At 35.2% G+C, this 15,504-nt stretch overlaps 3 protein-coding genes across 7 annotated transcripts in view; 2 read left to right on the plus strand and 1 right to left on the minus strand.

The window, feature by feature from the left end:
- PRH2 (proline rich protein HaeIII subfamily 2) overlaps positions 1–15,504 on the minus strand; it is a 218,060-nt gene that overhangs the window by 183,289 nt on the left and 19,267 nt on the right. For 2 of the 5 annotated variants that reach the window (XM_031650239.1, XM_031650240.1), the window contains exon 2: positions 6,345–6,887. The exons of 1 other annotated variant lie outside the window; for it this stretch is intronic. The gene's annotated coding sequence lies outside the window, so the exon portion shown is untranslated. The remainder of the gene's footprint in view (positions 1–6,344; positions 6,888–15,504) is intronic. 2 more of the 5 variants (XM_031650242.1, XM_031650241.1) reach the window with 2 other exon arrangements.
- Positions 11,282–12,345, plus strand: TAS2R9 (taste 2 receptor member 9). The gene has a single exon (XM_009180210.4). The coding sequence runs from the start codon at positions 11,368–11,370 to the stop codon at positions 12,301–12,303; it is 936 nt and encodes a 311-aa protein (XP_009178474.1). The 5' UTR covers positions 11,282–11,367; the 3' UTR covers positions 12,304–12,345.
- On the plus strand, positions 14,154–15,393 carry TAS2R8 (taste 2 receptor member 8). Its single transcript, XM_009180211.4, has one exon. The coding sequence runs from the start codon at positions 14,464–14,466 to the stop codon at positions 15,391–15,393; it is 930 nt and encodes a 309-aa protein (XP_009178475.1). The 5' UTR covers positions 14,154–14,463.

The raw sequence follows: 15,504 nt of genomic DNA on the forward strand, positions 1-15,504 counted from the left end.
ACTGCGAGGTCCTTTATCTATGGATATTGGGATTATAGATAATTTTAATTTTCTTGTATTATTACGTAATTTTGTATGCAATAATTTATGTCATATGAAAAATACAATTAAATAAAAGATGAGGCATGTGAAAAAATATCTGTTTAGTATACTTGCTTTGAGAAACAAAGGATGGAAAAAGAATCTTCCCCAGCATTTGCATAGACTGCAGAAGCTCTAATTCTGATATCTGCTGCGTTTGTAGCTCTGATGACTAACTTTGTTGTTTGTACTAACTTTTGATTATATTGGCTTGTTCCTCACATGTTTTATGATTTTATTTTGAACTCAGTTTTATTAGAATATTATCTGTGGGAATTCTTTGAGGTCAGGTTTACAGTGACATCTGCCAGAAAGAGTTTGACTTTGTGAAGGCTGACTGGAGTCACTTGCAGTCTCAACTTCTTTAAGCTAAACTTTTCAGTTTGCAATGATTTAGGCTATATAGAATTTAACTTCTAGCCGCAAATATACATGAGTGAAAGGCTAATGTTACAAATTCTTAGAGCAACATTCCTCTTTCATTCCCCTTTACATTTCTCTTTCAATTAACTACCCTGGCTGAGTGTTTAGTACTCCTACTTTAGCCTTTTGCTGGACATGTATTATTTTCTCCTTTGTCTATTAAGGTTTTGCATTTCAGGGGCCTTGGCTTATAGAAAGTATCCAATCTCACTTCTAACTTTGGAGAAGTCCAAGTCAGGTATCTTATCCAACATGCATATGATCTTTTAAAACATAAGCACTGGTTTATGAATGGATGAAGAAAATGCTGTATACATACACAATGGAATACTATTTATCCATAATAGTTTAAAAAAAGAATGAAGTGTCATTTGCAATGACATGAATGGAAAGGGAAGACACTATGGTACATGAAATAAGCCAGAAACAAAAAGTTAAGCACCACACATTCTCGCTCATATAAGAAAACTAAAAAAAGAAGATCTCATAGAAGTAAAAAGAAGAGCAGAGTATACCAGAGGCTAAGAAGGACAGGGGTTTATAAAAGTATACAAAATTCAGCTAGATAGGAGGAATAAGTTCTAGTGTTTTATAGGACTATAGGATGACTATAACTAACAATAATACATAGTTTTAAATATCAGAAAGGAGGATTTCAATATTCCCAATAAAGAAATGATAAATGTTTGAGATGATAGATCTTCTAATTAACCCACCGAATCACTATACATTGTATGTTTCAAAACATCACTATGTACCTGATAAATGTGTACAGTTATTATTATATGAGGTAGGAAAATAGCCTATTGCATAGAAAGAGTGATGCCATCCTGAAGCAAAACTACCACAGCCACTGATGCTTATCTCCTGCATACCAATGTGTTCTGCAGCAAGCTCTTTAAACAATTCCTGTGACATAGATGACCCCTCATAAAGATGCTTATCTAACCTTCTTAGTGGTCATAAGTTTTAGCAAGAGAGTCTGAGGTATGAGTAGCTGCACATGTTTTACCCAAAAACCTTAATATATAAAGGATATTTTCTGGAGGGCGGGTGTGGGGATCCAATATCTTGCGGCCACCCAAGACATTGCCTCTGTTTATAAGTTCCTACTAAATATTTATTTCTTTTAAAGAAGATAACATATATCTATGTATAAGATATATATAGAGAGAGATATATATGTATAAGATATATATATCTTTTGCAGCAACTTGGATAGACCTGGAGATCATTATTCTAAGCGAAGTAACACAGGACTGGAAAACCAAAAACTGTATGTTCTCCGTTATAAGTGGGAGCTAAGCTATGAGTGTGCAAAGAAATATAGAGTGATATGGTGGTCTTTAGAGACTCAAAAGGGGGAGGTCGGAACTGGGAGGATAGGGATAAAAAAGCTACATATTAGGTACAATTTACACTACTGAGGTGATGGGTGCATTAAAATCTCAGAATTCACCACTATATAACTTATCCACGTAACAAAAAAACACTTGTACCCAAAAAGTGGTTGGAGTAAAAATTATAAATAAGTGAATAAATAAATAAATATTTCTTTCTGAGAAACTAGATTTGTTAGCCTCTTTCTTTGGCCTCTCGGCTCCGTCAGCCTTTAGGGATAGTTTTGCATATACCTTTTCACCTCAGAACATCAATTTAAAAAAATAACAAAATAAAAAAATGCTTAAACACTGGTTTAAAGGAGAGTGACAATGCCCTCTGATAGGTAACCTCCTCTATCTAACTCCAAGATAGTTAGTTAGGGACTCACTCTATCTTCGGCACTGTTTCCTCTCATGATTTGCACTTTCCCACTATTTTTGGCATCTGAGGATTCTTTTTTAACTCTCTTGACAGCTGGACCATGCACTTTAAAAATAATTCTGAAGGCTTCTTTTTCAGTATCTCTATCTTTTCTGGACTGGAAGGACTTTTTCAGACATCTGGTTTTTCATATATTTTTATAGTTTTTTTAAATTTATAAAAATAATTTTAACTTCTATTTTAGATAGGGGGGTACAGGTGCAGGTTTGTTAGCAGATTATATTCCTTGGTGCTGAGGTTTGGAGTATAATTGAACCCATCACCCAGGTAGTGAGCATGGTACTCAACAGGTAGTTTGACAGTCCTTACCCCCTGATCCCTGCCATCTCTCCCTCTCCACTTAGTCCTCAGTGTCTATTGTTGCCATTTTTACATTTGTGTGTCCAGTGTTTGGCTCCTACTTAGAAGTAAGAGCGTGTGATAGTTGGTTTTCTGTTTCTGCGTTAATTTGCTTAGGATGACAGTTTGCCATATTTTTGAAGGCAAAAGTTGTTTGTTTCACTAGCTTTGTTCAATCTTTCTTTTTTTTTTCAGTAAAGGTATTCAAAATTGTATGTTTGCTGCCCACATATCAACTTATATGTATTCCACAAATGTTGACACATGGTTCTTATATTTTATTCAATTCAAAGAATTTCAAAATATTCTTTACACTTTCATTTTAATGCAAGAGATATTTAACAATAATGAGATTTTTAAAGGTAACTTTTGTATTGATATCTTATTTTATTTAAGTTGGGTCAGACAGCATATGTGTATGATATTTGGCCAAGGATGAGATTTATTTGGCCCAATGTATGATCTATTTTTGTGACTGATTTTCTTTAAATGAGTTTGATGGTGTTAAAGTTAAATGTATATACATTAGATGAACAACATTAATGATATTACTTGTTTACATCTTTAATATATGAAAAATTCCAATAGTTAAATTAGTAAACCTACACTTACAATTGCTTATTTGTTTATGCTCATAATTATTTTATTTGTAGTTGCATTTAATTTGAAGCAATGTTGATAATTGCATTTTTATTCATGGTCATTACTTTCTTATGGTTATTTTTACTAATATTAAAAACCCTTGTCATGAAAATTTTTGCTTTAAATTTTACTTCGCCCTTGGTAAATTCCTTAATTTTGTTACATTTTATTTTATTTTATTTTGATACATAATATTTGTTCAACATTGTAAGGTATATGTGATATTTTGTTTCATGTATATAATGTGTAATAAAAGTCAAGATATTTAGGATCCATCACTTCAAGCATTTATCATTTCTAGATTATGTGTTTTCCACCTCTGCATTTTCAACACTTCTGCATTTTATTTTTTAAATGTCTCTTGTAGAAAACAAATATCTCATTTTTGACCCTTTATTTAATAATGTAATCTCAAAATTATTATTGAGACACATTTTTACACTTAATGTAATTGTGACTATAATGTTTTCTATCTTCTCATTTCTTCTTTTTACTCTATTTTAATGCTTTATTTTAGATTTTTTTTCCTTTCCTGTTTTCTATTGATATCAAATTTTCATGTGCTGGGTTTAAAATTGATTTATCTTCATTTATCTTTATCTTCATTTCGTATAAAATTAAGTTTAATTTGTTCTTATCTCCTGATAGCCATTTCCATGCTGCATGTTTTTATGGTCTGGAATATTAATTTTTTAAATGTACACATTTATTTTAATTTTATTGTGATAAAATTTATGTAACAAATTTGCCATTTTCACCATTTTAAGTGTATAATTTTGTGGCACTAATTACATTCACAATGTTGTGCAAGTATTATAACTGTGTCCAAAACTTTTACATTACCACAAATAGAAACTTTAGATTCATTAGGCAGTAACTCCCTATTTTCCTTTCCCACAGTTCCTGGTGACCTCTGATCTGCTTTTTGGCTTTATGAATTGGCTTAGTCTAGATAATTCATATGAATAGAATCACACAGATTTTCTCATTTTGTATCTGGTTTAGTTTACTAAGAAAGTTTTCAAGGCTCACCAGTATCTTAACATGTATCTGACCATCATTCTTTTGTATGACTGAATAATATTTTATTCTGTGTACACCATGATTTGTTGAAAAACACTTGGGTGATTTCTACCTTTTGGCTATTGTGAATTATGCTGCAATATACACTGGCACATAAGTATCTGTTTGAGTTCCTGTTTTCAATATATACTAGGAGTGAAATTACTGGATAATATAGCAATTCCTAGGCTTAGCTTCTTGTGGAGGCACTGAACTGTTTTCCACAGTAGCTTTATCATTGTACATTTCCACCAAGAATGTACGAGAGTTCCACACTTTCCACATCCTTGCCCACCCTTGTTATTTTCCAAGATTTTTACTATAGCCATTCTAGTGGATGTGAAGTAATACGTGACTGTGGTTTTGGTTTGCACTTCCCCAATGACTAACGATGCTTAGCATCTTTTTATGTGCTTATTAGACATTTATAAATCTTTTGCCCAATTTAAAATTGGATTTTTTGTTGGGTTGTAGAGATTCTTCACATATTCTGAATGTTAAAGTCACCGCAGTTATATGATCTGCAAATATTTTCCCCCAGTCTATAGATTGTCTTTTCATTTTCTTGGAGAGGCTTGCAATAAACAAAAGTTTTATTTTGTGTGAAATCCAATTTAAGTATTTTTTCTTTTGTGGCTTACTTTTTTCATGTCATATGTAAGAATCCACTGCCAAATCCAAGGTCATAAAGATTACCACTAGATTTTCTTCTAAGTGTATTTAGTTTTAGTTGTTATATTTAGGTCATTGATCTATATTGAGCTAAGTTTTGTATATGTTGTAAGTTTGGGGTCCAACTTCATTCTCTTGCATGTGGATATCTAATTGTCACAGCATCATTTGTCAAAGACTCTTTATGCCCTAAAGAATTTTTACACACTTGTCAAAATCAATTAATCATAGATACATGGGTTTACTTCAAGACTCTCAATTCTATTACATTGGTCTATATGTCTATCCTTATGCCAATAAAACACAGTCTTGATTATCATATCTTTGTAGTAAGTTTTATACTTGACTTTAGCCAAAAGGTTGAGAAGTAATGTAGTGAATTTTAAAAATATTAAGTGCGAGCCTTCCAGCTTAAATATTCTCAATTTTTAAGATTGTTTTGGAAATTCAAGGTTTCTTGTAATTCCATACGGATTTGAGGATAAATTTTTCTGTTTCTGAAAAAGTCTGTGAGAATTTTTAATAAGGCTTTGAATGAATCTGTAGATTTCTTTGGTATCTCCCCTTTGTGTCTGTAAAGTAAAAGCAGATGAAAAATTAGGAGTATCTGACCTGAGGGGCCCAAGAGCCATATCTGAGGACAGGATGTAGTGAGGGGTCTTGGAAGGAGAAGAGGCATAGTACTTCCCACTTGCCCTAAAGGACATGGAATTCCATGATGCCACTTTTTCCTGCCTCTGGGTCCCTGTAGTCTTAAGAGCCAGAGCCCACAGAGCCGGGGGTGGTGGCAGTGGGGCAGATCTGGATGCAGCCCAAGATGCAGCCAGGAGTGATTATGACTCCTAGAGAAGCTCCTAGGGTGGGGAACAGGATATGTCAAGGTGCAAAATTTCTCAGCATGTCATTAAAGGTTTTGGGTTGCAACAGAAATGAATGTAAGCAGGAAAGGAGGAAGGAGCTTCATAGTTAGGATGTTGAGCCATCCTGTCCTAAAGTTAAGAGTTGAGTCCAATCATCTTTAGAAAGAGTCAGGACTCAGTCATGACTGAGATAGCCCCAAGGACCTCAGATATGGGAAGGAATGGGTATTCTTTCTAGCTTATGCAACCAATGTGACTCAGTTTCCACAACTCCCATTCTCTGCGTTTCCAAGGTCAAAATTCCAAATTCTTCACAGAGATTTATTCATTCATTTGTTCATTAAATATTCATGGAGCCCCTACTGTGTAGTAGGCAGAATTCTAGACACTAAAGATACAGCACTGATCCAAGGAGACAAAAATACCTATTTTACATCTTACATTGCAGTGGGCACAGAATACGATTGGCTCCACTTGGGTTAGGTATCCACCCCTAATTCAATCAGCTGTGGCCAGATGGAGTTCATGAGCCAAGAGACTTCTCCCAATGGGTTCTACTACAATGAACAATCGTTCTCTAAGACACACATGGACTCCTGATTGTCAGTTCAGAAAGCAGACAATGGGCTTTAAAATAACAAGGCATAGTTGAGTTCATTCAGTCACCTTGACAGCAACCATCTTCTCTAGGAGGCTGGATGTTCTCAAGGAGCAGCCTGTCCATCTTGCATCCCCCAGGTTCTCCGGATTCTCCACTTCCAAGCAGAAGGAGCAGGACTGGAACGCCCTTCCATATCATCAACTTTCTCCTCGCACCAGACCTTACTCACCAGGGCCTGGGACTGTGGATTAGACTTCTCCCTCTTTTGCTATCTTCAGCTCCTGATCTGGCTAGAATCTTCTGTGAACAGGGACAAGGCTTGCTGCTTCTGGTATCTGCCATGGCAGAAGCCAGCCCAGGGCTCAGGGAAGCCTTAATGAGGCCTGCAGGAAAAAATATACATACATACATACATACATACATATATATATATATATATAAAATAAAAATATTGTGTGAGTTTTCCAACTTTGTTCTCCTTTTTTAAAGATTATTCTGGGTATTTGGGTTCCCTTGTAATTTCACCCGAATTTGAGGATTCGTTTTTATGATCAATGTTTTACACATTGGAGAAAGAAAAGATTCGGCACAATCTAAATCACACAATAAAACTGAGAATGAGCTTCAACTCCAGCTGTCTGGCACCAAAGCTAAAGCTCTTAACTGTTATATATATTTCAAGCCTTGTCCAAACTTTGTTATTTAGCAAATAAATTATTTGTCTTCATGGATCCCAAATATTCTATTTCTTTGCCATTTTTATTCAAACAGACAAGACTATTCCCAATATGCTATTAGGTGTTTTATGTTTGAATTATTGAATCTATATAGTTCTCCATTAAGACTGTCCTCTTCTTAAATATGCATATTTCTCATTCAAGGCATCCCTTCCCAACATGGGTCTTTATATTGCCCTGTTTTCATGAGGTTCACATGTACCCCCATACATCTGTACGATTATTATATGTCCATAATAATTAACTTTTTAAAAATTAAAAATACAACAAACAAGATTACTGAATGAATTTTTTTTAAATAGAAGATTATTTCATCCAACAAAAAGATAGGGGAACTTTAACAAAAGGAATGGTGGTAAAATTTAATATATTTAACTATTTAATTTCAGGTAGAAAGCAAAAATCAAGGAAGGAAGACTGGCTTATGATTGTGACAAGGAAAGGTAATGTTTTGTATAGAGTGATGACAGGAGATAACGAACTGCTGTATGTCTTATGAGGGACTAGAGGGAGAATAATCTGGCCAGGCACAGTGGCTCACACTTGTAATCTCAACACGTTGGGAGGCCAAGGCAGGAGGATCGCTAGAGGCCAGGAGTTCAAGACCAACCTAAGCAATAAAGTGAAACTTTGTCTCAAAAAAAAAAAAAAGGAAACAGAATAATTTGGAAGTTACAAGAGAGGGAAAGAAAAACACCCACCCACCCCAGCTTTAGACCCACTTCTCTGAGGGTCTGAGAGAGAAAACAGCTGCCACAGGATTTAATTGTAGAGTACTAAAATAAAAAGATCCATGGACATGAGTGATGAATAAACTGGGAGGGGCACCAAATTATATACTTATTTTTATTAATCCTTAGCTTCAATCTAGTATTTCTTATGTCTTGAATGTAAGTAACAAGCACATATCATACCAGCAGTCTCTAATTTTTTTACTTCGGAAGTCAAAAATATTTGTTGTTACAGGTGCCACTTATTATCATTTACTTTCATCACTGGTCTTTCTGCCAGATATTTTTGTTATGTCAATTAAAAAGCACATAAATTCCTATATTATATTAAAAATATATTTCATACTGTAGGAAAAAGTCATATATATATACGGATTCCTTATAAATTTCAAATATTTTTATTTCATGCATTTAAAAACATTATTCTGAAATTATAGCATGCGCCAGACTGGAAAAGGAGTCCATTGAACAAAAAAGTTCCAGAACCTCGAGTTCAAATGAAGAAGATAAAGTGAACTGTTAGAGAAATGAATGAGAATATAAGACTTCTGCTAATGGTTTACTAGGCATCCCAATGGATACAGTGAAGAGTTTAGAATGGGGTGGAAGATAAAGTCAGCAACTATTCAAAATATAAGTTGTCAGAAAATAGGACAGTACGGCAGTATTCTGTTCTTGATTTACAAATATGAAGAGTATAATCATTTCCCCTGATCAGTAATGATCAGTGGCATAATTCGAGGACAAATGCCTGTAAAAGATGTAAGATTCTAAAGAATGGTAAACAGTATTTCAACAAAGAAAAGAAAATGAAATTTAAGAAATATCTGCCTAAGTAGGTTTGTGTTTGCTCACTTCTCATGGAAAGACATACAGAAAATGATGTCATAAGTTTCCCAGCATTTCATTTGTTTTCTAGTGGAGACAGAAATGATCAATAAACTAACATTCTAGATTAAAGTGTTTCTGCAATGGAAAGACATGTTAAAGTCTGTCAGCTAGGATCGCTCTTTAACTTCTCAATGCTAAGATTAAATCCAAAGGGCAAATAACACACACACACACACACACACACACATATTCAATGGTGTCAAATAAATTGAGATCATTTGGGTTTAATTTATAGCAAGAAAAGATAAAAGGGTGGCATTTTAGTAAGTATAGGCCCTTAGGGAACTCTGGTCATATACTATAGCATATTTGCATTTACATTTGAATATAGGCATAATAACTTCACAGCTAAAGAAAAGAAGGGATGCAGGGGAAAAGACCATGACTCAGAAGGCAAACTTGGATTCTATATCTGGGTTTACCAAGAAATTTTAAAATGTCAGTTATTAATCACCCACCTACACGATATATTTTCATCTTCATCTTTTCTGGACATTATAAATTGATCCCAGAGTACTTCCATTTCCAAATAATAACCTTCAACCCATTTTATTCCCCTCCTCAAAATTTTATCATTCCAAAAGTTTAATCAAAATAATGAAATACTGCATTCCCTGAGATGTAAACATGGTGCAACCTTGTCTGTCAGTTGGATGCGAATCAATTTCTTTAGTGAAGTCCTTCTCAGAATATTACCTCTTCTATGGCTTTGGTCATGACAAGCACAGTGCATCTTTTTGAGTTGTGAAATCTGATATTTCTTCAGAAACAAAATTCACAGAGAGGCATGAAAGAAACCCCAAATTTCACTTAATAGAGTAACAATAGCCATTTACTTTCTCATAAAAATCTGCAAGATTAATTTTTATCTCTTTATTTTGTCAAACTCTGAACATATGACACATTATCTCATTAAATACTTTGTATTGTTTGTTTGATAAGCAATATTTAATATTGCCTTAAAATTTAATATTAGTTTCAAAATACAATTTCTGGAAACTGTGTATTGCTGTGTGCCTTTTTCTATCATTTCAAATATGTTCTATTACGTCCAATGACATGTTTCAGTGTGTCTCAATAAAACAAACTGTGTGTTTCCAATGTGTACATAATTAATATACTAATATTTATAATACACCTACTGCCAAAAAATAGAGCTAAGAAAATTCAGAGCATGTATTCTTATTATTCAGTTCAGATTGAAGAGTCTTGCATATCTCTCAGGCTTTTTAGTTTCTTGCTCTTTGTCCTCCTCACAGTTCAGACTGATCTGTTTCCATTCTAAAGATAAATGATCAGTATTTTGACTATTTTTTCTATGTACGGAAGCTACATTCAGGTACAAAGCAAGAACACTCTAAGAAACCCTAACATCAGGGCCGGGTGCGGTGGCTCAAGCCTGTAATCTCAGCACTTTGGGAGGCCGAGACGGGCGAATCACGAGGTCAGGAGATCGAGACCATCCTGGCTAACACGGTGAAACCCGGTCTGTACTAAAAAATACAAAAAACTAGCCGGGCGAGGTGGTGGGCGCCTGTAGTCCCAGCTACTCGGGAGGCTGAGGCAGGAGAACGGCGTAAACCTGGGAGGCGGAGCTTGCAGTGAGCTGAGATCCGGCCACTGCACTCCAGCCTGGGCCACAGAGTGAGACTCCATCTCAAAAAAAAAGAAACCCTACCATCTAAACCAGAATTTTCTGTGTCCCGTTTACTGACAACTCTACAATTTCATGTTTATTTCCCCCATTGTACCTTCTGTTGAGAAGACAACACTGCACAGCTTTTTGAGGATACTGGGAATTACCTCAATAATGTATTTCTCAATGCCCTAGTGAATGGAGTGTCCTTTTGGCCCTCTTAAGTCATGTAATGGGGAGAAGGTGAAGTTCCCATACAATAAATGCACCTTAATACTCCTATCTATCTTCCTAAACCCTTAGATTCTTTCCTCTACATTCCACTAGTTGTGCCATTTAAGCCTCATTTAATGTTAGCAACAATTTGTTGAAAGCTTTAGTCAACCAAGCAAGTAAACTGGCTACACAAGCTAACACATTAAACCTAGAATCTGTAATAGCGATAGCTATGCCAATATACTAACAAGGGTGGATAGTCGGCCAGCAAATTAAATTCGAGCCATATTTTCCAAGCAATTGATACACCTTGAAGTTCCTGGTCAACAGCTCTATTGATAAATCCAAAATATACAGAGCTTAAAATAAGAAAAATTGTGCAAATTTAAGAAACCAGATCCATTCCCATTTGCATCCTAGAGCCCTTCTGTCATCACTGCACCACACCAAAGGAAATTACTGGCCCCAATCATTGAAGTCTGTAAGCAGCTCTAGCCCAGAGCAGGACTGGCTATCTTCATCTGCCAACAAAAAAGAGAGATAAAGACAATTATACCACGGTCTAAGTGGTATACAGATACATTGTTCTTCACTGGTCAGCTGAAAGTCAATTCATCATCAGTGATATTCAAAATCAGAAGTCTCTGCTGGTATGCCAAGTACAATAGAGGCAATATATATTATTTTAATTGCTGGTGAATTGACCATAGGGATTTGGGGAAATGGATTCATTGTACTAGTTAACTGCATTGACTGGCTCAAAAGAAGAGATGTTTCCTTGATTGACATCATCCTGATCAGCTTGGCCATCTCCAGAATCTGTTTGCTGTGTGTAATATCATTAGATGGCTTCTTTATACTGCTCTTTCCAGGTACATATGACATTAATGTGCTAGAAAGCATTATGGATGCTGTCTGGACATTTGCCAATAATTCAAGTCTCTGGTTTACTTCTTGCCTCAGTATCTTCTATTTACTCAAGATAGCCAATATATCCCACCCATTTTTCTTCTGGCTGAAGCTAAAGATCAACAAGGTCATCCTTGCGATTCTTCTGGGGTCCTTTCTTATCTCCTTAATTATTAGCTTTCCAATTAATGGTATGTGGTATCACCTTTTCAAGGTCAGTCATGAAGAAAACATTACTTGGGCATTCAAAGTGAGTACAATTCCAGGTGCTTTCAAACAGTTAACCCTGAACCTGGGGGCGATGGTTCCCTTTATGCTTTGCCTGATCTCATTTTTCTTGTTACTTTTCTCCTTAGTTAGACACACCAAGCAGATTCAACTGCATGCTACAGGGTTGAGAGACCCCAGCACAGAGGCCCACATGAGGGCCATAAAGGCAGTGATCATCTTTCTGCTCCTCCTCATTGTGTACTACCCAGTCTTTCTTGTTATGACCTCTAGCACTCTGATTCCCCAGGGAAAATTAGTGTTGATGATTGGTGACATAGTAACTGTCATTTTCCCATCAAGCCATTCATTCATTCTAATCATGGGAAACAGCAAGTTGAGGGAAGCTTTTCTGAAGATGCTAAGATTTGTGAAGGGTTTCCTTAGAAGAAGAAAGCCTTTTGGTCCATAGAGACCCCTAAAAACCCCATAAAGCCTGACTACAAGGAGAAAGAAATCAACAACAGGTATTCTCCCTTCTGTTTGCATTCATTTTCTCTTACATGCTATTGGAAGTCATTAATGTCTACCATGATTCTGAAGATTTGTTTTGTGTTCCTTCACATTTTTGTCTTGTTTATTTGGTAATCTAATGTTATCATTGCACCACATATTCCTTGTCATTGCAGAAAAAGTGAATCTAAATCCCACACTAACATTTCATCATTTCATGTCATTGACTAAATGCAAAGAGGTTCTACTTATTTTCTGACAAATACTGGCAAAGGCCTTGAATTCAATGAGTAGAAGAATTTCAGGCAAATGGGCTTTGGGAAAAATATTTCAGAACTCATCAACCCTTTCTATAAAATCAATCATGCAAAACAACTTCTACTTTGAAATGAAGACCGGTCCTTATCTTCACTGCCCTATCCCCTCCATTTCTGGAAGAGTTTGTCTTGATCAAGAAGGGAGAAAAACAGTCTTTAATGAGGTTCTGTCTAGGATGATATATGATGTGGGAAAAGGAGTATAATCTCAAGAATGAAGGTTTGACCAGGAGAGGAGGCACAGTTATGTATAGCAGAACCACCTTGAGAAAGAAGGTTGAGGGTGCCAGTAGTCGGCTTGTTCATAAGTACTGTAGCTGGTGATGGCAATTTTAGAAGTCAGTTCCCAAATAGTTTTTGGAATGTTCTCTCTAGCCTTCTAACTCAGAAATCTCTGACATGTTCTTTTCCCTCTGCATCATTTTATTTTCTATTTTGTTTCCAGCAATATTTTATGGATAACTAGGTTTCTTTAAGTTATTAAGTTTATGCTTTCCTGTTACACATTACACAAGTGTCAGAAATAGAAAAAATCCTGCATGTGTTGCACACATTCTAGAACTATTTAAATACAAGAAGATCCCTAGTGTATTGTGATTTTTATTATCTATATTTAAATGTATTTGGGGCTAAGTTGTACTCTCCCTCACCCCAAAACAAATAAATTCAATTTAATAGTAGAATTAGTCCTATTCTTTGGAAATACTGGCAGGTAAAAAAATTATTATTATTATTATTTTGAGACGGAGCCTCACTGTATCACCCAGGCTGGAGTGCAGTGGCGCGATCTCGGCTCACTGCAACCTCCACCTCCAGGTTCAAGTGATCCCCCTTGCCTCAGTCTGCCGAGTAGTTACTTTTTTATGTGTTTGCCCTATCTAGAAATATGACTATAATATGCACTGTGAGATTACAAATCTTGTAAAAAGAGTTGATTTGAACTAGAATAATGTAAAACTTAAATTTCCCTAATTTTAGATTACAATGCTTATTATACAAGAGACAATGTTTCAGGAAGTGAATTGTCTTCAAGGGTATTTCTCACATTAAAAAAAATAAAGATAACAAATCTTTACCTGGCATATTTCACTTCTAAGGAACAATTGAAAAGAAAGCAAATTCTTCATAAATATTGCCATGTGCCTGCCTAAAATAAATGTCATTTATAGTTATAGATTTGTATCATATCCTTCCCTAATTAGCTGTTTAAATGATGACAAGAATTATTATCCTCTGACTAAATGTTATCTACAATCTAATTGTACTAATTACTTCCAAAGTGAAAATTTGTTTGCATCTGGGAGAACTGATTTGTGGCTTATTTATTACTTACATGATGAAAATGAAGTTTTAATTACACAGTTGGATTTTTATTAAACATTTCTTTCTTTTTTGTGACTCCCTATTCGAAACTCAGTTTGAAGGTCCAAATATAGAGCTGCAGCAAGAAGCCTGTTGCAAATTCGTGATATAAAACCTCTTTGAATTTGCATGAGAGCAATTTCAGCCAAGCATTTCAGTTATCACTCACTAAAGGGTAACAATTTTAATTTTTCCAGGCTATAAGTAACTAGACAAGCTGCTCATTTGGAGCAATTAGTTGGTTTCTTCTTCAGGAATGTAGAGACAATCCTATTTCAGGGGAGAGCTGAACACTTCTGGAATGATAACAAAGTCAAAATAATAGCAGATGAATACATTATTGCATGATTCGAAGAATTTATTTATCATGCTTCAACAGATCACCTGTAAATTAGCTCATCTACGGTGATATTTGACATCAGATTGTTCTCTCTACAAACATGTTCAGTCCTGCAGATAACATCTTTATAATCCTAATAACTGGAGAATTCATAATAGGAATATTGGGGAATGGATACATTGGACTAGTCAACTGGATTGACTGGATTAAGAAGAAAAAGATCTCCACAATTGACTGCATCCTCACCAATTTAGTTATCTCCAGAATTTGTTTGATCAGTGTAATGGTTGTAAATGGCATTGTAATAGTACTTTACCCGGACGTTTATACAAAAACTAAACTACAGATAGTCATTTGTACCTTCTGGACATTTGCCAACTACTTAAATATGTGGTTTACTGCCTGCCTTAATGTCTTCTATTCTCTCAAGGTAGCCAATTCCTCTCACCCACTTTTTCTCTGGCTGAAGCGGAAAATTGATATGGTGGTTCGCTGGATCCTGCTGGGATGTTTTGCCATTTCCTTGTTGGTCAGTCTTATAATAGCAACAGTACTGAGTCATGATTATAGGTTTCATGCAATTGCCAAACATAAAAGAAACGTTACTGAAATGTTCCATGTGAGTAAAATGCCATATTTTGAACCTTTGACTCTCTTTAACTTGCTTGCAATTGTCCCATTTATTGTGTCATTGATGTCATTTTTCCTTTTAGTAAGATCTTTGTGGAGACATACCAAGCAAATAAAACTCTATGCTACTGGCGGTAGAGACCCAAGCACAGAAGCTCATGTGAGAGCCATTAAAACTATGACTTTGCTTATCTTCTTTTTTTTCCTATACTATATTACTTCTCTTTTGGTGAACTTTAGCTATCTTATTACAAACTACAAGTTAGCTATGGCGTTTGGAGAGATTGTAGCAATTCTCTATCCCTCGGGTCACTCACTTATTTTAATTATTTTAAATAACAAACTGAGGCAGGCATCTGTCAGAATGCTGACATGTAGAAAAATTGCCTGCGTGACATGAAATCTTTGTTGTATAAATTGAATTTAAAATCAAATATTCACTAACAAAAAATATAATTTTCTTATAAGTCTATTCTCATTTTCCCCAGTTATGTCATTTATTTTAGATGCA

The sequence above is a fragment of the Papio anubis genome, chromosome 9 (genome assembly GCF_008728515.1).
Source record: "Papio anubis isolate 15944 chromosome 9, Panubis1.0, whole genome shotgun sequence".
NCBI classification, from domain to species: domain Eukaryota; kingdom Metazoa; phylum Chordata; class Mammalia; order Primates; family Cercopithecidae; genus Papio; species Papio anubis.